Source organism: Schistocerca cancellata, chromosome 9 (assembly GCF_023864275.1).
Source record: "Schistocerca cancellata isolate TAMUIC-IGC-003103 chromosome 9, iqSchCanc2.1, whole genome shotgun sequence".
Lineage (NCBI taxonomy): Eukaryota > Metazoa > Arthropoda > Insecta > Orthoptera > Acrididae > Schistocerca > Schistocerca cancellata.
Window position 1 is genome coordinate 1151220 of NC_064634.1, and position 24384 is coordinate 1175603.

At 43.9% G+C, this 24384-nt stretch overlaps 1 protein-coding gene across 4 annotated transcripts in view; it reads left to right on the forward strand.

Annotated features, from left to right (window-relative positions):
- The window catches only part of LOC126100421 (UDP-glucosyltransferase 2-like), a 206339-nt gene extending 204755 nt beyond the window's left edge, over nucleotides 1–1584 (forward strand). The window contains exon 7 of one of the 4 annotated variants that reach the window (XM_049911027.1): nucleotides 898–1584. In XM_049911027.1, coding sequence (XP_049766984.1) covers nucleotides 898–1198 — 301 coding nt within the window. In that variant the 3' untranslated portion in view covers nucleotides 1199–1584. The remainder of the gene's footprint in view (nucleotides 1–897) is intronic. The other 3 variants (XM_049911026.1, XM_049911025.1, XM_049911024.1) reach the window with 3 other exon arrangements.
- Nucleotides 1585–24384: the final 22800 nt, after the last annotated feature.

Below are 24384 nucleotides of genomic sequence, written 5' to 3' on the forward strand. Positions count from 1 at the left end.
TGATGTTGCTAAGAGTGTGCTAAAAGCTGTTTTCAAATTCAGGACCCTACTTATACATCAGTACCTGTCTGAAAAGTATGTTGTTCATGTAATTCAACAACAGTTAACGAATTTTGCTTCTTTCAACATTTTACAGTAGGCATAAAGTACACCAACTCCCCCCCCCCCCCTCCCTCCCTCCCACATCCCTTTGGTAATGTGCTTTGTGGAAAATGCCTTGGTACTGCTAGGATTAACGACGATTGACAGTTGTCTGAAATAAATTCGCTGACTGTAAATACCTTAGCATCAGCTGTATTGAGTACAGATGTACTACCTACTAGTGACATGAAAATTTGTGCTCGACCAGGACCCGAACCCAAATTTCCTGATAACCGCAAGTGGTTGCATTAACCTCTTCGTCTATCCCTGCATGCCTTCCAGACCGACCCAAACTTCTACATGTCACACTGTCAACATACCCTGACCGTAGTCCCTTGCACTCATTACTTAATGCTCATAGTCTCGTTCTCACTGGCACATGAATACGGGGTAAAGCTGTGAGCATTAAGTGATGAATTTAGGGGATTACTGTATAGGAATGTGGGCAGTGTGGCACATGGAAGTTTAGGTCAGTCTGCGAGGCATGCACGGATAGTCGAAGTGGCTAAGGTGACTGCCCGCGATAAGCAGGAAATCCAGGATCGAGTCCCGGTCCGGCACAAATGTTTGTGTGTCACCAGTAGGTAGTACATCTAGTACAGCTGATGCTAAGATATTTGTGGTCAGAGAATTTATTTCAGTCAGTTTATTGTTGACACACTCCCTAAACCAATTTTATATTATTATTTTTTTTCCTTTCCTTTCTCTCCTTGCACACTAATTGTACTGGGTACATGTATAAAATTATTATTTCAGCTATATGGAGAACGCAAAAAAGTACTCTAGGCTGTTCCACGACCGACCAGAGAAGCCTCTGGATACGGCCATCAACTCCATAGAGTACGTACTGCGCCACGGAGGGGCCCGCCACATGCGGTCTGCGGCTCTGGACCTGACGTGGTACCAGTACCTGCTGCTAGATGTCGTCCTCTTCCTGCTGGCGTGCGCAGCAGCAGCTGTAGCGGCAGCAGTCGTGGCAGTGAGGGTCATTGTGAGGCTTATTTCCAGCAAGAGTGGCTCAGCCTCAAAGAAGGGGAAAAGAGCTAAGAAGGATTAGAAGCTGTCAAGATGAGGCCCCAGGGACCTGCAGACTGTAACAAGCTGTAGGATGGATCGAAGTGAAGTCTGCCAGCTGCGGGCAGAGTGATTAGAGAGGAAATGAGACACCAATGTTCTATATTTATTTATTTTTCTTGGAGCAGAAACTACCTCTTGATATAAAAACGGACACAAAATAAAGTGGTACAAGAATACTTTATGTTCGTCTCAAATATCAGAGAAAACCATGGAGTGACCTAATACAGACTGTTCACTAATTAATAATTGTTCAAAACAAATACTTTTCGTATTTTCTACTTACAGAAGTTTTGTATGTAATTACGTTTTTGTACTACATAACTCAGATTGCTTTAGGTGCTATGTACAATATTCAAAAAGTAAAAACACTAGAATATTACAATAAAAATATAAACCAACATTTTAAAATAATCCGTTATTTTCTTTTCTCAAATGTTCCATAAATCACAATGTCTTTATGCAACTATCCGTACATTTTTTTATCTGTCAAAAACTCTTATAATAAACTTATCTCTACAGCTGAGATGAAGCTAGAGGGCTGGTTCTCAGAGTAGAAGTGGTGATTCAAGTCTTGGTAGTGGGTGAAAACTACTTAGGCTCTAGGAAGAAAGGTAGTAGTACACAACTCTAGGTGGTGGTGTGCAATTCTTGATGTCTAACTACACACTAGTAACCCGGGTAAAATCCAAAACTTGTCACAGTGTCTAACGGAGAGAATGCATGTGACAACAGATGATGATCGCCAAAAGGAAGGGGAAGCTAAAGTTCGTGGCTCCTTTGGGGCTTCTGGAGAAGAGTATACTATGTGCCGACGTTGGGTCTGACTCTGACTCTGCCACTCCCAAATTTATATGTAACGATCGATTACAAATATTTTAGAGACTCTTGGTTCTTAAAATGGTGTGGAGTTTCCGGATTGCTTGCTGCAATGAATCACAGAAAGCGGAATAATGTTGCTATAAAACACTGTATTACAAAATGAAGATACAACATGAACATGTGTGCACAGATAACTGTTCACAGCAAGCTCCAAATACCAAATACAATCTCCTCACAGGAGCTCAACTGCTGGTGAGGTCCACACAGCGCCTCTCCTCCATGTTTTCTTCTGGCAGAAGAACTGAAGAGGAACGAAAAGGACTGGAGAGGATTAGGATCGATTAATTGAGAGGAAGGTTACAGTACTAAACGGTGAGGGCATTAGTCCTGCAAATCCGAAGCTACACACAGAAGAGAGAGGGTGTGCTATAAGTGGACGGATTCAGTCAGAGGAGTCAAACTATAAAATTGAGGAAGTTAAGACACACGCAGGAGAAGGTAAAAAAACGGTAGCCAAAATATAAAAACTGGGAAAACAGAGTGGTAAAAGACTGGTCTTTGCAAGGGGGAGTGGTCATTGATCCCAGACTGAGAAAACATGAAGAGGGGCCACAACCACCGTGTCCCTGCTCCAGGAGAGAAGCAAAACCTTATATCTGAAAATATAAACCACTTTCTGGACCAGTTCAGCCATCCATTAATCTTCTGCTAATATTAAATTTAGGGATTCTGAAAGAGTATACTTAGTAGGGAGTGCAAAAAGAAGGGAACATTACACCAATGTATGGGATACTGTCAGTCTGGCTCCACAACCATACTGCGTGGGCAGTTCGCTATGCAAGAGGAAACAATGAGTGAGCCTGGTATGACCAGTGTGTAGATGGCACAATACACTGGAGACAATTAGGAAAAAGAGTGCAGTTTTACATGTCGCCCATCGGACAGTAACTGGTCCTCGCCCATACATTTAGTCCCCAAAAAGGACGGCACAGTGCGCCTCTGCGGCGACTATCGTCGCCTCGACGCGCGGACGGTATTAGACAATTACCCAATACCACACATACAAGACTCTGCGCAAGTACTTAGCGGAGCACGCATCTTCAGTGTCTTGGACTGCCGCAAGGCATATTTACAGATACCAATGGAACAGAGTGACATACCAAAGACAGTAGTGATAACACCTTTTGGCCTGTACGAATTCTGTTACATGCCTTATGGTCTCATAAATGTGGCCCAGACTTGGCAGCGGTTTATAGACTCACTCCTGTTTAACTGCACATATTGCTACGCATACCTCAAAGACACACTAATTTTTTCCCTCTCCGACAGGGAACGTGAACTCCACCTGGCCACGATACAGGACTTATTGACACGTAACGGAGTCAAGATCAATAATGACAAGTCACAACTCCGCTGCAACACTGTCACTTTTCTGGGGCATACCGTCTCTTGGGATGGTATAGGCCCCCCGCAGGAGCGGTTTGACTGCATTCGTGATCTACCCCTCCCAGTGTCGTTTTGTGAATTACGCCGGTTTTAAGGAACTGTCAATTTCTACCGTCGTAACCTGCCGATGGCGGCAGCAATTCGAGCCCCTTTGACTGATGCATTGGCCGGGAAACAAATCTCGGGCAGTCGCCGAGTACAGTGGTCTGACAACGTGGTGAGAGCTTTTGAAGACCTTAAATCAGCATTATCACGTGGTGTCACTCTCGCCCACCCTTTGCCAGATGCCTGCACCTCTATTACAGCGGGTGCAAGTGATTTTGCAATCGGTGCAGTCCTCCAACAGCATGTCAATGACATGACACAACCACTCCGGATTTTTTCCATAAAAACTATCTACAGCTCAACGTAAATGGTCAGCATTTGACAGAGAATTGCTTGCTGTTTATGAAGCTGTAAAATATTTCTGCACAGACATCGAAGGAAGGTATATAACAATTTTCACATACCATTGCCCCCTTGCGGAGGCTATCCATAGGCCTGCTGATGACCTTCCCCCACATAGGTTTCGCAATTGGACTCAATTTGCCAATACACAACAGACATCCGTTACATTTGAGGTTCAGAAAATGTGGTGGCTGACTACCTATCACTTATCACTGCAATTTCGTCCGCCATTAATTTCAATGAATTGGCCCACTTACAGGACAGTGACACCAAATTGCACAACCTCTGACAGGACCCAGATACCTCCCTTCAAATCGTTTCGTGTAACCTACTTGGCTCGGCCAGGCAACTGTGTTGTGATACATCCGTGGGCACCGCCCGGCCTATTGTTCCCCCTGTGCTGCGTCGCCAAGTGTTCCCTACGTTACATAACGCGGCACATCCTGGTGCTAAGGCTACTACACGCCTGGTTACAGAACGCTTTGTGTGGCCAGATGTGAAGAGGGATTGTCGTACTTGGGCTCGTGCTTGTTTACAGTGCCAGCGCAGCAAAGTCGGCAGGCACACACAACCCAGTCTGGGTAAATTTGACATCCCGAAAGGCCTCTTCCAACATGTACATGTGGACCTCGCAGGACCGTTACCTGTGTCTGATGGTTTCAGGTATATCCTGTCCATCATTGACTGCATTACACATTGGGTGGAGGCAATACCCCTGCAGGACATCACAGTAGATTCCGTAGCACACGCATTCGTACCATCCTGGATAGCTCGATTTGGCTGCCCTACATCCATCACCACCGACCAGGGAAGACAGTTTGAATCCCTGTTTGACAAACTCTTCATCCTCTGTGGGGCTGATAGATTCTGCACTACGGCTTACCACCCTCAGAGCGGTGGACTGGTCGGGTGGTGCCACAGGACTCTGAAAGCGGCACTCGTGTGCCACGGTGGTGAGTGGTGCGACGCCCTTTCCTGGGTTATGCTAGGAATACGCACAGCTCACAAGACAGACCTCCAGGCTTTACTCGCAGAGCTCCTGTATGGCGAGACCCTAGTTCTCCCCGCAGAGTTCGTCAATGACAAAGCAATTGCCAATCTATCCGACCTCCCCACGCTAGTTTAGCGTGTCCGGACACACTTAGCCGCGATCTGCACATCTCCTCCATGACCACATACCCGTCCATGGGTATTCCTGCATGCAGAACTGGACTCTTGCAAGTTCGTTATGTTACAGGGTGACACAGTCAAACCGGCATTACAGCCACCTTACTCTGGCCTGCATCAAGTAGTCTCTCGCATGGACAATACTATGGACATCCTTGTCAGTGCTTGCCAGCAGACAGTTTCCCTCCAACGCATGAAACCAGCCTGGACGATCGAGGAACCTGTACCACACCCCCTCGAGCCGAGGTAATGACCCCGATCCCACACAGACTGCCCACTCCCCTGCGCCCCACCACTATCATATGTGCACCGAGCCTACACCTGTGGGCAACTCAGTGGTTACGTATGATGATACTCTGCCCTTGTTTCACACAGGCACTGCGTGTGACAATCCACAACCTCAGGCTCAACCACATGTTGTGTGGGACATTACCCCATCCCAAGTGTCGGCACCCAATCCCCCACAGAGTGTTCCAGTGTTTCTCCTGAACTACGTTACTTTCCCTCCCCCTCCCCCCCCCCCCACCTAGTGCCCTCTACACCCACTGTCAATGAAATTTTCATCTCAATAAACGCCTGTGAGTGCCGAAGTGACGAGCTTTCCTTGCAGCTCCACAAGGGATCCATCTTCATCCTCCGCATAGGGGGGAAACTTCACGTGGGTCCACACCCACGTCACATATCACCATCCTGCACACAGTCCCTATCCCAAATGGGGTGGATACAGCTGCCATAGCTGCAACGTTCAGCACCGATGGGATGCTCAAGATTCGCATCCCCCTCACCACCTGTACTGCAACGACGACATCATCTGTGCCAGTCCAGTTCACATGTTGACCAGTCTCCCAGTCTCCCAGTCTCCCAGTCTCCAGTCTGCCCCCCCCCCCCCCTCCCCAACTGGATGGTGGACTATACGAGCGCTAGTCCACTCTGCACAGACAGTATGGACTCTTAGCATATGCTGATATCAACCAGTGAGTGAGCATTCCACAACGCCACTACACAGGAAGACACCCACGTCCTTCCCCCAGTGCTCCATACTCCCAGGGGTGGGGGGGGGGGGGGCGGCTGTAGTGACAGTCGACCGCCAGTAACTTCACTGGTGAAGTGCAGAGTAAAGAGTAAATGGTCTTTGGAGAGTCAAAATTCTTTGGGCGTCCTGTTTACTACTTGACTGAGTGATATGCATGTTGTGAATTTCTGCATTGTTTTTCTTGTGTTTTATGTAATTATACGAACCTTAATAAAAGTGTCTTAATATAATAAGTTGAAGTTTTCTGTGCATGTTCTGTCGGTATAGCCAAAATGTTAATGGTAATAAGGATATAGAAGCTAAAAAAATTTCCTTTCGTGAACACCACACCAAAGAAGGATCAATTGAAATTACGTGTATTGTACTCCACAGTAAAGATCTTAAGTTACCAAAGCATAAAGTGATTGGAGTATATAGGCCACCAAATGCTGATGTAATGTCGTTTATGGATAAACTTAGTAGTGTTGTTGGTCAGGCCAGTTCTAATGACCTTACTATATTAGGTGACTTTAATATAGATGCAAACTCAAATAGTATAGTAAACTTGAAACTGTACTGATCTCATACAATCTTGTAAATATAGTAAACTCTGACACCAGGATGACAGACACATGTTCCACTACAATAGATTATGCTATAATCAACAAATGTTATAGATAAGGTAAATTACAGTAACTTAGATTTTCTTTATTCTGACCACTTCTGTCAGGTGATAGAATACAAAAATTCAGTTGTGCCTAAAATAACAAAAATTGTGCTACAGAAACAAATGCTGAATACCTCAAATATTAATGCTCTTAAAGACAAACTAGCGAATGAGAAATGGGATTTATGTGGAGACTTCAACATTCATATTGGAGAAAGTAATGATAAAGAAAGAGCTTTCATGAACTTAGTAAGCAACTGTGGGCTAGTTGTAGGAAACACTCTACCAACAGGAGGAGCTATTTGTCTTGACACAATTGTGACAAACCTAAATAGTTGGCACTACAAAGTAAGTGTGGTGGACCCTATACTAGCAGATCACCATGCAGTAATCATGAAATTATGGACAAATCATTAAGTACACAACAAATTCCCAGCTGGCATTCAAATTATGTATTCAGAAATAGAGTTATTACAAAGAAAAGCTTAGATGATTTCAAAACTACAGTGTCTTCTATAGATTGGCACCAAATAATTTATGAATTGCCACCAAATTATGCATTCAGTCACATGTTCCAGACCCTTAAAGTGAAATTTGATGAACATTTCCTAGTAAAACCCAAGAGATATTCAAATGCTAAATCAAAATGTAGACAAAAAACTAACAAAGTAAAGATGTGGTATACTACTAGACTAGCCAAAATAAAATGTATTGTCCAAATACTAAATGACAAGGTCAAAGCTTCTAAAGATATAGATATTAAGGATAGACTGTACTCTAGTTATTTACAGACCAAAAGGATCTACAGAAAGGAAGTAGAAAAAGCAAAGAAGGAAAGCAATGCCACATTTATTGAAGAAGCTCACAATCCTTGTAAAGCAGCATTGGACCTGGTTAATGAGCACAGGAAAAAGCCCACCTCTTGCTCTAATTCTTGCAGTCCAGATGAGTTTAACGACTATTTTATAAAAATAGTGGAAAACACAGTGGATGAAATTCCTGACTTTGGAATAGATCCTGCAGCTGCTGTGAAATTTGAGAATAAATCCAGCATGGTAATGTGGAAGAGAGTGTATCCAAAAGAAATAATAAAAGTTGTAAAAAGCTACAAATCTTCAGGGAGCCCTGATATTTATGGCATGTCCTGTACTATGTTAAAAACTATAATCAGTGAAATTGCACAGCCATTAGCAGTAGTAATAAATAAAAGCCTCCGTGCAGGGGAACTTCCAGACCTCCTGAAAGTAGCACGCACAGTGCCTGTTTACAAAAAAGGCAGCCCACATGAAGTGTCAAGCTACAGGCCCATATCTATAATACCAGTACTATCGAAGGTAATGGAATCTATAGTGAAAGAACAACTATTAAGTTACTTTGAAGGAAATAGTCTCTTTTATGATGCACAACATTGATTTTGGAAGGGCAGGTCAATAACAACAGCTGTACTTGACTTAGTTACAAACATAAGTCAAGGTTTTGAAGACAAAGGTCTATAGCACTAGTACTCTGTGACCTTAGTAAGGCATTTGACTGCATTGCACTTAAGGCCCTGCTCAGAAAGCTAAAAAAAAATATGGTACAGGTGGATCTGTACTGCAGACTCTTGAATCCCACCCGAGAAACAGATGACAGATTGTCTCCGTGCAAATAACTGATTCAGGTGAGAAGAAGCTACAGCATGGTGTGCCACAGGGATCGGTAATAGGGCCCCCTGCTGTTTTTTATCTTCGTAAATGACATAGGCTCCAATGGGCACACCTTGCAGTTTGCAGATGATACAACCTTGTTCTCAAAAGGAGACAATGTTGAAGAGGCAGTCCAACAAGCAGACGTCTTGTTCAATGAAGCTAAGGCCTGGTTTATCATGAACAAAATGAAAATTAATGAAGGAAAAACTCAGAGGAAGATATGCAACCTCAGCAATACTGAATATTCATGTATTTTGATAGTGTTGTATCTTGATGCCGTCTGTCCACATGTGGCTGGTGAATGACTTAGAATTGGTAATAAAGGTAATAATAAAGGATTCTGTGCACCATTTGGATGAGAAATGGAATGAATTCTACTCTACCCTACTGCATCATTATGAATATAGTTGTCCAGTCAGAGAAATCTGGAAGGTAGTTAAAGACTGTCAAAATGGAAGTAATCCTAGACTAAAACTCCCACCAAATCTGATTAGGCTCAGGCAGCAAGTACATTATCTAAATCAGCTTTATAAAGCTACTACTATATGCAGGTTTTCAAGGAAAAATACAATAGGGCCAAGCAAACTTTTAAAACTGAAATTGTTGACCTAAGGAAGCACATTAACAGCAAAACCATAGAATAGTCTGACAACATATGCAAAGCATCTTGGAAGCTGATTGACAAATACTGAAAAGGTCCCAACAAGATGAACATGGAACCACTCAGCACAAGATATGATGGTTACATTATAAAAAACCCAAATACTATATGTAATATTTTTAATAACTACTACATTTCTCGCGAACAATCAACCCATATTATAGATTCACATGTAGAGACCCAATGCCATCTCACCCAGTGTACCGAATTTGAATTTATGGAAGTGAATGAGCAGGAGGTTCGCAGGGCAATATAAATGCTAAAGAAAATATTTTCATCTGGATGGGATGGCATATCCAGTGCTATTACTAATGTGTGCTTTAAAGAAATTTCTAAACCTCTTACTCACCTGATTAACTGCAGCATTAGAGAAAACATGTATCAAATGGTTCTAAGAATGAGTGTAGTGAAACCAGTGTATAAAAAGGGAAGTAAGGAAGACGTCTCCAACTATAGACCAATATCATTAATTCCCACATTTAGTAATATATTCAAAATCATTATCCTTTCTCAGCTAAGTGCCTTTTTCACAAAACAAACTGCTTGTAGATTCGCAGCATGGCTTCAGAAAAGAACTAAGTACAACCACAGCAGTTACACAGTTCATCCATGAAGTTTACTGTCTGTTGGAGCAGAAGATGCAGACTGCAGGTATATTTTTGAATCTGACAAGAGCCATTTGGTACTTCTTAAAAAGCTAAAATCTTATAGTATTGGGGATCAAGCTACGAATCTTCTAACCACATACCTGCTGAATCTTAAGCAAAGCACTAAATTGTCATACAAACTAGATAATAAAATCATGAACTCCAAGTCCACAAGTGAACCTGTGTTACAAGGTGTACCACAGGGCAAATCCTTCGACCCTTCTTCCTTATATACACTCCTGGAAATTGAAATACGAACACCGTGAATTCATTGTCCCAGGAAGGGGAAACTTTATTGACACATTCCTGGGGTCAGATACATCACATGATCACACTGACAGAACCACAGGCACATAGACACAGGCAACAGAACATGCACAATGTCGGCACTAGTACAGTGTATATCCACCCTTCGCAGCAATGCAGGCTGCTATTCTCCCATGGAGACGATCGTAGAGATGCTGGATGTAGTCCTGTGGAACGGCTTGCCATGCCATTTCCACCTGGCGCCTCAGTTGGACCAGCGTTCGTGCTGGACGTACAGACCGCGTGAGACGACGCTTCATCCAGTCCCAAACATGCTCAATGGGGGACAGATCCGGAGATCTTGCTGGCCAGGCTAGTTGACTTACACCTTCTAGAGCAAGTTGGGTGGCACGGGATACATGCGGACGTGCATTGTCCTGTTGGAACAGCAAGTTCCCTTGCCGGTCTAGGAATGGTAGAACGATGGGTTCGATGACGGTTTGGATGAACCGTGCACTATTCAGTGTCCCCTCGACGATCACCAGTGGTGTACGGCCAGTGTAGGAGATCGCTCCCCACACCATGATGCCGGGTGTTGGCCCTGTGTGCCTCGGTCGTATGCAGTCCCGATTGTGGCGCTCACCTGCACGGCGCCAAACACGCATACGACCACCATTGGCACCAAGGCAGAAGCGACTCTCATCGCTGAAGACGACACGTCTCCATTCGTCCCTCCATTCACGCCTGTCGCGACACCACTGGAGGCGGGCTGCACGATGTTGGGGCGTGAGCGGAAGACGGCCTAACGGTGTGCGGGACCGTAGCCCAGCTTCATGGAGACGGTTGCGAATGGTCCTCGCCGATACCCCAGGAGCAACAGTGTCCCTAATTTGCTGGGAAGTGGCGGTGCGGTCCCCTACGGCACTGCGTAGGATCCTACGGTCTTGGCGTGCATCCGTGCGTCGCTGCGGTCCGGTCCCAGGTCGACGGGCACGTGCACCTTCCGCCGACCACTGGCGACAACATCGATCTACTGTGGAGACCTGACGCCCCACGTGTTGAGCAATTCGGCGGTACGTCCACCCGGCCTCCCGCATGCCCACTATACGCCCTCGCTCAAAGTCCGTCAACTGCACATACGGTTCACGTCCACGCTGTCGCGGCATGCTACCAGTGTTAAAGACTGCGATGGAGCTCCGTATGCCACGGCAAACTGGCTGACACTGACGGCGGCGGTGCACAAATGCTGCGCAGCTAGCGCCATTCGACGGCCAACACCGCGGTTCCTGGTGTGTCCGCTGTGCCGTGCGTGTGATCATTGCTTGTACAGCCCTCTCGCAGTGTCCGGAGCAAGTATGGTGGGTCTGACACACCGGTGTCAATGTGTTCTTTTTTCCATTTCCAGGAGTGTATATTAACGACATTGCACAACCTATTAACTCCCATATTGTAAGCTATGCAGATGACATATCAATCTTATTCTGTGGGAGAGAATCTAATGAGCTAGAATCTCTTGCTACCAGTGGTGTAACAAAATACTTCAATGATCAGGGACTCAAGGTGAATGTCACCAAATCTCAACTACTGGCATTTAAAACAGGCAGTTCTCACTACAGCAATATGAATAGTGTGTGTAATATCTCTGCAACAGGAAATGGTAACTGTAAATTCCTGGGTGTGAGTTGATGAAAATTTGCTATGGACATTCCACATTAATTTCATATGCAGAAAAGTCAGTATTGCCATGTATCTCCTCAGCCAGTTCGCAAAGATAATTCCCAACCAAGCACCCAAGCACTTAAATTAGTATATTATGGAATGCTTTACCCATTTCTCAATTACAGAATTGAACTATGGGGCTGTGCAGCTGATGTACATTTCAGAATAGTACTTCTTCTACTACTACTACTACTACTACTACTACTACAGAAAAGAGCAGTAAGACATATACATGGGATGGGACATAGAGATTCACGTCGTGAAGTGTTTGTGCGGCACAAATATCTGACAATATATTCTCTGTACGTCTTCAAAATAGTTGTATTTTTTAAAAATCAACCAACGGAAGATATCGAGGGCAGTGATGTACATGATCATAACACTAGAACAAAGTGTAACTATTTCCGTAACAGAACAATAAGAAAAATGACTGATAGAAGTCCATATATCAGTGGTTTGATTTGGTATAAAAAGCTTCCAAACGATCTAAGAACATGCATGGGAAATGTTTTTAAAACAAAATTAAAATATTTTCTAACAGAAAAATGTTTATATTCTTTCAACGAATTTTAAAGATAGTGATTGTAACATGAGGCATTGGGAAATCAGTTGTAATGTGATAAATGTAAAAAATAGACATAAGAAGCAACAGCTACAGAATATAGTGGATTTTATAAGTGTAAATATAACCATAGTATTAAGTCTGGTGTTTGCAAAAGCCATCATTACGATGGCTCCACGCAAAGAAAATGTAAATAAAATAAAAAATGATGATAATTGTCTTGAGGCGTGCCATTGCTTTTCCAGGATTTTTGATACTAAACATAAATAAACAAATAAAAACACATAATTGCTCATTTACCTCTTTAAACTTTAGAATGCTGCTGCTAGTTTTGTCTCTTTAAATTTATTTATTACCAGAAACACAGTTTCTCTCAGTCGAATCCCATATTCCGACATGTCATTTAAAAATGTTACAGATTCTGCTAAACTGGCTACGATTGCTCGATGCAGCTCTACTAGCCGCATCCGTACACACTTTGTTTATATTAATCGGCCAAAGCATTGCCAAGATATTAGCTTTTGAACTTTCACGAATTTACCATTTTTAAGACAACAATAGGTTTTAAACTATTATATATTTTTGTGGTGTGTCTAGATAATTTAGTTTTACATATTTTTCTGTTCATGAGTGCCAACTCATACCTCCGTATCACTCTTAGTTTTGTTTTTATCAATTATTCTGTGGCAGAGAAATTTCTCCAAGTGCACAAACATGGCCATACGAGCCCCTGCCAAACGTCCACTCAGGTTTTTCCGAGGCCACATAAATGCTAGCCACTTGCCATGGCCGCATAGCAACTGCCAGCCACGTGCTCTGCAGCAGGAAACTGCTGCTCTAATCTTCCCCCATGGCTTGTACGCTCACAATAGTGATAGCAAACGACAGACAACACAGTGGCACAGAGTACACAACTATGGGCACCCAAATGGCACCATCCTATGCCAACCTATTCAGGGGCCATCTAGAGGAATCCTTCATAAACACGCAGGATTCTAAACCTCTCACCTGATTCAGATTCATTGATGACATCTTTGTGATTTGGATCGAGGATGAGGACACGCCATCCACATTCCTCCAGAACCTTCTCCATTTTCTTCACCTGCTCCTACTCAGCCCAACAGATCACCTTCCTAGATGTTGACCTCAACCTCAAAGATGGCTACATTGGTACCTCTGTCCATAACAAACCTACACTCCTGGAAATGGAAAAAAGAACACATTGACACCGGTGTGTCAGACCCACCATACTTGCTCCGGACACTGCGAGAGGGCTGTACAAGCAATGATCACACGCACGGCACAGCGGACACACCAGGAACCGCGGTGTTGGCCGTCGAATGGCGCTAGCTGCGCAGCATTTGTGCACCGCCGCCGTCAGTGTCAGCCAGTTTGCCGTGGCATACGGAGCTCCATCGCAGTCTTTAACACTGGTAGCATGCCGCGACAGCGTGGACGTGAACCGTATGTGCAGTTGACGGACTTTGAGCGAGGGCGTATAGTGGGCATGCGGGAGGCCGGGTGGACGTACCGCCGAATTGCTCAACACGTGGGGCGTGAGGTCTCCACAGTACATCGATGTTGTCGCCAGTGGTCGGCGGAAGGTGCACGTGCCCGTCGACCTGGGACCGGACCGCAGCGACGCACGGATGCACGCCAAGACCGTAGGATCCTACGCAGTGCCGTAGGGGACCGCACCGCCACTTCCCAGCAAATTAGGGACACTGTTGCTCCTGGGGTATCGGCGAGGACCATTCGCAACCGTCTCCATGAAGCTGGGCTACGGTCCCGCACACCGTTAGGCCGTCTTCCGCTCACGCCCCAACATCGTGCAGCCCGCCTCCAGTGGTGTCGCGACAGGCGTGAATGGAGGGACGAATGGAGACGTGTCGTCTTCAGCGATGAGAGTCGCTTCTGCCTTGGTGCCAATGATGGTCGTATGCGTGTTTGGCGCCGTGCAGGTGAGCGCCACAATCAGGACTGCATACGACCGAGGCACACAGGGCCAACACCCGGCATCATGGTGTGGGGAGCGATCTCCTACACTGGCCGTACACCACTGGTGATCGTCGAGGGGACACTGAATAGTGCACGGTACATCCAAACCGTCATCGAACCCATCGTTCTACCATTCCTAGACCGGCAAGGGAACTTGCTGTTCCAACAGGACAATGCACGTCCGCATGTATCCCGTGCCACCCAACGTGCTCTAGAAGGTGCAAGTCAACTACCCTGGCCAACAAGATCTCCGGATCTGTGCCCCATTGAGCATGTTTGGGACTGGATGAAGCGTCGTCTCACGCGGTCTGCACGTCCAGCACGAACGCTGGTCCAACTGAGGCGCCAGGTGGAAATGGCATGGCAAGCCGTTCCACAGGACTACATCCAGCATCTCTACGATCGTCTCCATGGGAGAATAGCAGCCTGCATTGCTGCGAAAGGTGGATATACACTGTACTAGTGCCGACATTGTGCATGCTCTGTTGCCTGTGTCTATGTGCCTGTGGTTCTGTCAGTGTGATCATGTGATGTATCTGACCCCAGGAATGTGTCAATAAAGTTTCCCCTTCCTGGGATAATGAATTCACGGTGTTCTTATTTCAATTTCCAGGAGTGTATTAACCTCATGCAATAGCTCCACTTCAGCAGCTGCCACCCATTCCATACCGAGAAGTCCCTTCCATACAGCCTAGCCACCCATGGCCATCACATCTGCAGTGAAGAGCGATCCCTCTTGAAATATAATGAGGGTCTCACTGAGGCCTCCCAATCTTGAACAAAAACAAATGTCCTGTGCTTTATCTTTAAGGTCTCCTATGACCTCCCAAAATCTCACTGTCCAGCCATAGAGGAGCATTCCCCTTGTAACTCAGTACCACCCAGGACTGGAGAAACTGATTTACATTCCCCATCAAGGTTTTGACTGCCTCTTATAATGCCCTGAAATGACAAATTTAATTTGCTTGACAGCTGCTTACAGCTCTCCTATCACTGTTAGGGGTATCCAGACACGGAATCCAGACCTCAGCTTTGCTACACCCTTCAAGTTGTTCGTCATCACTGACTTTACAGAGCATTCGGAGTGCTGATTTCCTATAGGCATTTCACCTTGTATAATTACTGCATTCGAACAAGCTCACTTGCACCCCTCCTGACTATGCTGCTGACAGTATACATACTCCAGCTGCCTCACTGTCCCAAAGTGTTGATGTCAATGCTACTTTGCCCTCAGCCATGCCCACACAATGAGACACAGAAGCGTATGCACAGAGATGGAAAAAATAGAATTTAAAATCCTTAGAAAATTTTTTGGAGATGTAGACAGGGATGGTATACAGATGACTCGCAGACATCAATAGAAAATGCTGACTAAAATTCTATGGACACGGACATAGAATGAACAACAACAGACTCACAAAGAGGATTTCTGACACAGTAAACAATTCAGTCAAAAAGACCAAGTGATTTGAAGTAATAGAAGACCTTATACAAGCAGGGATCAGTACCAAAATGATAAATGAAAGAGAGAGATTTAGAAACAAAATTATGAAGACGAAATCTGAAGTGAAAAATGAAATGATCGTATGGGGTTGTTGGCCGGGAGACCCCATGCAGGGTTGTTCGGCCGCTGTATTGCAAGTCCTTTTTAGCTGACGCCACTTCAGCGACTTGTGAGTCAATGATTATGAAACACACACAACACCCAGTCATCTCGAGGCAGAAAATATCCCTGACCCCACCGGGAATCGAACCCGGGACCCCGTGCGCGGGAAGCGAGAACGCTACCGCAAGACCACAAGCTGCGGACGAAATTTGAAGTAAAAGAAAGGAAGAAGAATAGCAAAATATGAACAGAACAAAGGAAACAGGAACACAGTGAAAGAATGAAGAGGTTTTTGGGGAGAGAAAAAGAAGGAGGAAACAAGGGAAAAGTGAATAATTATGTAACATTCAAGTTTACCACTGTCCTGGAGACAAAAAGGTGTAATAATAATAATAATAATAATAATAATAATAATAATAATATGTTTAGACACACATGGACTATGTGCTTTTTAATAAATAAATAGACTTGTGAAATGTATAGTAGTGAAATAATGTTAGCAAACAGTGAAGTTGTATTTATGGCTAACTGGTTTATGATCAGAATACTACTAGAGAATCTGAATCTGCAATATTAAGCAGACTGAGCTACAGCAAAGTGTGATCAGGTACAACTAGTCTAAAATAGAGCAAGGAACTAGGAATCTTTACTAATTCAAATGAGAATTTACGAAATAGTGTTTATCTCTTCTATACAGTGTGTGATTATGTAAGTTCAAAAACTGACGGCTTCAGTTAGCTGCATTACAAGTAGCAGCATGCATTGTACACCTGTACATTTAGCTGTCCAGCACCAGTAGTTGTAAGACACAGCATAGGGATAGTTAATGTAGTGTACAGGTAGTGCTTCTAAGTGTCAATTCTCTTATGATAATTGTACTATGACTCGTTCCCTATCCATTGAGGCTTCCCTTCTTATTTATCTTTATGGACACGAATGAATGATGGGGTATGCAGGTATTGATTGTCAAGAATGGGCATGTCTGATATGTGCAATTCATCGCAGCAGAGTTATTTGCTACAGTTGTGTGTGTTACACACTATTTGGAAGTTCTCAAGGACTTTCTTCATGTGAATCTCAATGCACAACAATAGATTGCCATTTAGGTATTAGTTGTCCCACTTAACTTGCATTTCCACTTCCTGGTATACACTCTCACCTAAGGAGCAGTTTTTCACTTGAGCTGGTATGTGAACTGATGTCTACTTTCGTCTATTGCAAGACATTTGGTGTAAGTATCATATTTGTTGAACTTTACATTTATGATGCACTGCATTCCACACTATCCACTAGGTTGCTGTATACACTGCATGACAAAAAGTGAAGCACCCAGGAGGGGAAGAGGAAACAAAGTTCACGGTTTGACTTGGTGCTGTCGTATCCTCTCTTGCGGAGGCCCTGTTGTAACTGGTCCTTTATATGTTTATATCTTGGATACTGGTAGTAGGACTGAGTTGACATCGAGGCTGTTTCCACACATGTTCTATCCGAGACAGATCTGGGGATCTTGCTGGCCACAGCAGTACCTCAACACCACACAGACAGTGCATACATATGTGCTGCAGTCGATACACATTCTCGTGTTGAGAAATGACACCATGATATTGTTGCACAGGAGGTAACACATGAGGATACAGGAAGTTTGTTACATACCATTGTGTCACCAGAGTTCCATCAATCATCACCAGCCGAGACCTATAATCATACCCAATGGCTTCCCAAACCTCGACACCAGGAGTAACAATATTGTGCCTCTGTAAAACATCAGAAAAATGAGGCCTCTCCCAAGATTGCCACCATCCTCACTGATGGCCATCATCTGGGGTAGCACAGAACTGAGATTCATTCCTGAACACAATGCGACACCATTCATCAGCAGTTCATGCTTCCCAGTCGTGGCATCACTACAAACGCTGTCATTTCTGTTGTGGTGTCAACAGTGCCCTGCACACGGGATAACTACCTTGTTCAACCACTGCTAGTCTCCAACCAATGGTGAGAGATGACAGTGTTGCAGGGAGTCCAAAACGTTTTCTCAAGATGGCAGGTGCAGAGGTAAAAGGGTTACGATGTGCTTTGTACACAGTACAGTACTCCTTCCTTATTACGGTCAGACTCTGTCAACTGGATCCTTGACAATGAGTATGACTGCCCTCACATTCCCAAGCAGTCCACTGTGGGACCACTGTCACATCTGAATGCACTACACATCTTTACATGGCAAAGTTTTTGACTAGCCGTTTAAATGGATGTTCACAATGAGGCCATTACCGAGATCCATCGGGCGCTGATAAAGCTGTCTCATCCGAGTACACAGCACCTCTTTGTCCTTCACGTTCAGTACATCTAACCTGACACTTTTTACACCTGTTACATAACCTACCTGGCTAGGTAACAAACCTAAACACAAACACCATTAATGCGCTCTTGTGGTCACTCTGTCACAGAGAGTTGCTACTCTAATAAATTACATACCCACAGATGGTGTGTATGTGTATGTAGTTACATTGACATTTGGCCATGCCCACTGGGTGCTTCAATTTTTCTGCCAGGAAGTGTATGTCACTTCTTTTTATTTTGTTTATCATCACTTTGAAAAAACCTAGGTTTTCAGAATTAACTTAAGCATAATTTATCTTTTCGGTTGTCTGAATAGGAGAAATTACTATGATGTATGTACAGACTTCAAAGTACTTTTATCTAATTGTCTTTTGAACTACTATTTCTAAGTCCGATTATATCCAGTATGTTCCAGAAATAAATTTTCCACATTAGGACTAGAGATTAAATTATTTGTTTCCACAATTCGAATTTCACTAAAAAATATAGTAAATGAAAAACACCCGTTAGCAAACTGGTTGTTCTACCAAGAACCGATGGAAGAGAGTGGCCTGAGCTCCCAGTTGGTGCACATCGACAGTTCAGAAATATACATATGTAGCTTCTTTTCTGTGTTTACTTCGTAGGTTCTTACTTAAATTGCATTTGAGATTCATATAGGAGGTGTAATTTCGAGTTTTAGTTACTGTAATCGTAAATTCAGGCAGATTGTAGCACAGTCATTAGGCATTTGTACAGGTTAGTTCATACATTCTTTGCGTCTTTCCCTTGTGTTATCTAGGCACGGACTCGTGTTTCAGTAACTGTTGTTAAACATTGATTAGAATGGACAGGGACTGTGATTGCTGTGTTCGGATGAGGGCTGAGTTGGCATCCCTTTGCTCACAGCTGCAGGCTGTGCTGACTTTGGTCACGCAGCTTGAGGCTGTTGCCAATGGGCACCCCCTTTGGGGAGCCAGACTTGGGTATCACGGGGATGTCAACCTCGTCCCGTCTGTCCCCAGATCGGTCTATCGCTGTGGTTGCCCCGGTTGCTGCCCGCAGTGGGGCTGAGCCCTCGCCTTTGGTTGATTGGGAGGTCGTTCCAAGGCATGGCAGGCAGCGGAAGATGTCCCCCGAGGCTGATCAGAAAGCCTCCCCGGTGCGTCTGACAAACAGGTTTCAGGTACTGTCTCTGGCTGAGCCAGATGCAGCTGCCTGCCCTGTTTCAGAGGATGATTGTCAGCCTTGGGCAATCACAGAGGGTGGGCTTATTGATAGTTGGGAGCTCCAATGTTAGCTGCGTAATGGGGCCCCTTAGGGATATGGCGGCTAAGGAGGGGAAGAAATCCAGTGTGCACTCAAGGTGGAGTCATTCCTGATGTGGAAAGGGTCCTTCCGGATGCCATGAGGAGCACAGGGTGCAGCCAGCTGCAGGTGGTGGCACATGTCGGCACTAATGACTTGTGTTGCTTTGGATCTGAGGAAATTCTCTCTGGATTCCAGCAGCTATCTGATTTGGTGAAGGCTGCCAGTCTTGCTTATGAGATGAAGGCAGAGCTCACCATCTGCAGCAGCATTGACAGAACCGACTGCGGACCTTTGGTGCAGAGCTGGGTGGAGGGTCTGAATCAGAGGCTCAGACGGTTTTGCGACCATGTTGGCTGCAGATTCCTTGACTTGTGCCATAGGGTGGTGGGGTTTCGGGTTCTGCTGAATAGGTCAGGAGTTTACTACACTCAGCTGGCAGCTACACGGGTAGCGGAGGCTGTGTGGCATAGACTGGGCGGTTTTTTAGGTTAGAAGGCCTCGGGAAAGTACGGGGTGGGCTGCAATCTCAAAGGGTGCATGGCAAATACGGGATGTGCTTGGATCAAAGAACAGTCTGAATTGTAGTTGTAAATTGTTATAGTTGTACTGGGAAAGTCCCTGAGCTTGAAGCGCTAATAGAAAGCACAGAAGCAGAAATCATTATAGGTACAGAAAGCTGGCTAAAGCCTGAAATAAGTTCTGCAGAAATTTTTATGAAGTCTCAGACAGTGTTTAGGAAACATAGATTAGGCAGAATTGCTGGTGGAGTGTTTATGTCTGTCAGTAGTGGTTTATCTTGTAGTGAAGTCGAAGTAGATACTCCGTGCGAATTGGTATGGGTGGTGGTTATACTTAACAGCCGAACTAAGTTAATAATTGGCTCCTTCTACCGAACCCCAGACTCGGATGATATAGTTGCTGAACAGTTCAGAAAAAATTTGAGTCTCGTAACAAATAAATACCCCACTCATATGGTTATAGTTGGTGGGGACTTCAACCTTCCCTCGATATGTTGGCAAAAATACTTGTTCAAAACCGGTGGTAGGCAGAAAATATCTTCCGAGATTGTCCTAAATGCTTTCTCCGAAAATTATTTCGAGCAGTTAGTCCATGAACCCACACGAATTTTAAATGGTTGCGAAAACACACTTGACCTCTTAGCCACAAACAATCCAGAGCTAATAGAGAGCATCATGACTGATACAGGGATTAGTGATCACAAGGTCATTGTAGCTAGGCTCAATACCGTTTCTTCCAAATCCACCAGAAACAAATGCAAAATAATTTTATTTCAAAAAGCGGACAAAGTGTCACTAGATGTTTTCCTAAAAGAGAATCTCCATTCCTTCCGAACTGACTATGCAAATGTAGACAAGATGTGGCTCAAATTCAAAGATATAGTAGCAACAGCAATTGAGAGATTCATACTTCATAAATTGGTAAGAGATGGAACTGATCCCCCATGGTACACAAAACAGGTCCGAACACTGTTGCAGAGGCAACGGAAAAAGCATGCGAATTTGAGAAGAACGCGAGATCCCGAAGATTGGCTAAAATTTACAGACGTGCGAAATTTGGCACGGACTTCAATACGAGATGCCTTTAATAGGTTCCACAACGAAACATTGTCTCAAAATCTGGTAGAAAATATGAAGAAATTCTGGTCATATGTAAAGTACACAAGCGGCAAGATGCAGTCAATACCTTCGCTGCGCAGTGACGATGGTACTGTTACCGATGACTGTGCCGCTAAAGCGGAGTTGTTGAACGCAGTTTTCTGAAATTCCTTCACCAGGGAAGACGAATGGAATATTCCAGAATTTGAAACATGAACAGCTGCTAGCATGAGTTTCTTAGAAGTAGATACCTTAGGGGTTGCGAAGCAACTCAAATCGCTTGATACGGGCAAGTCTTCAGGTCCATATTGTATACCGATTAGGTTCCTTTCAGATTACGCTGATACAATAGCTCCCTACTTAGCGTTCATATACAACTGCTCGCTCACCGATAGATCTGTACCTACAGATTGGAAAATTGCGCGGGTCGCACCAGTGTTTAAGAAGGGTAGTAGGAGTAATCCATCGAACTACAGACCTATATCATTGATGTCTGTTTGCAGTAGGGTTTCAGAGCATATACTGTATTCAAACATTATGAATCACCTCGAAGGGAACACACTATTGATATGTAATCAGCATGGTTTCAGAAAACATCGTTCTTGGGCAACGCAGCTAGCTCTTTATTCGCACGAAGTAATGGCCACTATTGACATGGGATCTCAAGTTGATTCCGTATTTCTAGATTTCCGGAAAGCTTTTGACACCGTTCCTCACAAGTTACTTTTAATCAAGCTGCGGGCCTATGTGGTATCGTCTCAGTTGTGCGACTGGATTCGTGATTTTCTGTCAGGAAGGTCGCAGTTCATAGTAATAGATGGCAAATCATCGAGTAAAACTGAAGTGATATCAGGTGTTCCCCAGGGAAGCGTCCTCGGACCTCTGCTGTTCCTGATCTATATAAATGACTTGGGTGACAATCTGAGCAGTTCTCTTAGGTTGTTCGCAAATGATGCTGTAATTTACTGTGTAGTAAGGTCATCTGAAGACCAGTATCAGTTGCAAAGCGATTTAGAAAAGATTGCTGTATGGTGTGGCAGGTGGCAGTTGACGCTAAATAACAGAAAGTGTGAGGTGATCCACACGAGTTCCAAAAGAAATCCGTTGGAATTCAATTACTCGATAAATACTACAATTCTCAAGGCTGTCAATTCAACTAAGTACCTGGGTGTAAAAATTACGAACAACTTCAGTTGGAAAGACCACATAGATAATATTGTGGAAAAGGTGAGCCAAAGGTTGCGTTTCATTGGCAGGAGACTTATAAGATGCAACAAGTCCACTAAAGAGACAGCTTACACTACACTCGTTTGTCCTCTGTTAGAATACTGCTGCGCGGTGTGGGATCCTTACCAGGTGGGATTTAAGGAGGACATCGAAAGGGTGCAAAAAAAAAGGGCAGCTCATTTTGTATTATCATGTAATAGGGGAGAGAGTGTGGCAGATATGATACGCGAGTTGAGATGGAAGTCATTAAAGCAAAGACGTTTTTCGTCGCGGCGAGATCTATTTACGAAATTTCAGTCACCAACTTTCTCTTCAGAATGCGAAAATATTTTGTTGAGTCCAACCTACATAGGTAGGAATGATCATCAAAATAAAATAAGAGAAATCAGAGCTCGAACAGAAAGATTTAGGTGTTCGTTTTTCCTGCGCACTGTTCGGGAGTGGAATGGTAGAGAGATAGTATGATTGTGGTTCGATGAACCCTCTGCCAAGCACTTAAATGTGAATTGCAGAGAGTAATCATGTAGAAGAGTCTGTTAAAATAAAAAATATAGATTTTTAATTAATGAAAGAGCAACCATTCAAAATTGATCTTTATAACTACAGTTCTTTGCAATGAGTCATTAAGAATTATGTATTTTGTTATATTACTGGTGATAAACTTTTTCACATCATTTTGGTCAATTTTCTTTGGATTCTATGCCTTTCTGATAAATTAGGTACACATAATCAATACCAGTTATAGTGTATATCAGACTAAGTGGGATGGTTGGAAGTTTCTTCCTGTTCCATTAACGTATGGAGCGCGGAAAGAAGGATTGTTTGAATGCCTCTGGGAGTGAAGTAATTAGAATAATCTTGTCCTCATGGTTCCTATGTGAATGTTGAGTGTTACACAGGGGTTGTAGTATATTCCTAGTGTCATCATTTGAACCCATTTCCTGAAATTTTATTAGTAGACTTTCTCAAGATAGTTTACATCGGTCTTCAAGTGTCTGCCATTTCAGCTCTTTCAGGACCTCTGTGACACTCTCCCATAGATTGAACAAACCTTTTAAACCTTTTGTGCTGCCCTCCTCTGTATATCTTCAAAATCCCCTGTTCATCCTATCTGGTATGGCGATTTGTAAGTGATCTTTTTTGTAGACTGAATGCACCCCCCATATTCTGCCAATAAACTGAAGTGCTTTACCCACAACTGAACCTATGTGATCATTCCATTTCACATCCCTAAAAAGTGTTACACTGAGGTATTTGTGCGAGTTGGCTGATTACAACAGTGACTCATTGATAGTACGTGTTCCCCCACCCCCCATTTTGTGAAGTGCACAGTTCTACATTTCTCAACATTTAGAGCAAGTTGACAATCTCTGTACCTCTTTGAAATCTTCTCAAGATCTGACTGAATATTTATACGACTTCTTCCAGGTAGTACTTCAGTATAGGGAACTACATCACCAGCAAAAAACCTGATTTTACTATTAATATTGTGTACAAGGTCATTAATACACAACAGGAACAGCGAAGGTCCCAACACACTTCCCTGCAGTACATCTGAAGTTAATGTGCTGTGTCATTCCTACCAAAATGTCCTCAATCCAGTCACAAATTTCACTTGATTGTACTATGCTTTTTAGAAAATCAAGAAATAGTGCATCTACCTGGTTGCCTTGATTCAAAGCTTTCAGTATGTCATGTGAGAAAATTGCAACTTGGGTTTGACATGATCGATGTTATTGAATCCCATGCTGGTTGGCACTGAGAAGGTCATTCTGCTCAAGATATCTCATTATGTTTCGGCTCAGAATAACTTCTAAGACTCTACAACAAACCTATGTCGAGGATATTGGGTGGCAGTTTTGTGGATAACTTCTACTACCCTTCTTGTTGACTGGTGTGACCTGTGCCGTTTTCCAAGAACTGGGCATGGTTTTTCGTCCAAGGGTTCTATGATAGATTATAGTTAGAAGAGGGGCTAACTCAGTCGCAAATTCAGTATAGATTTCAA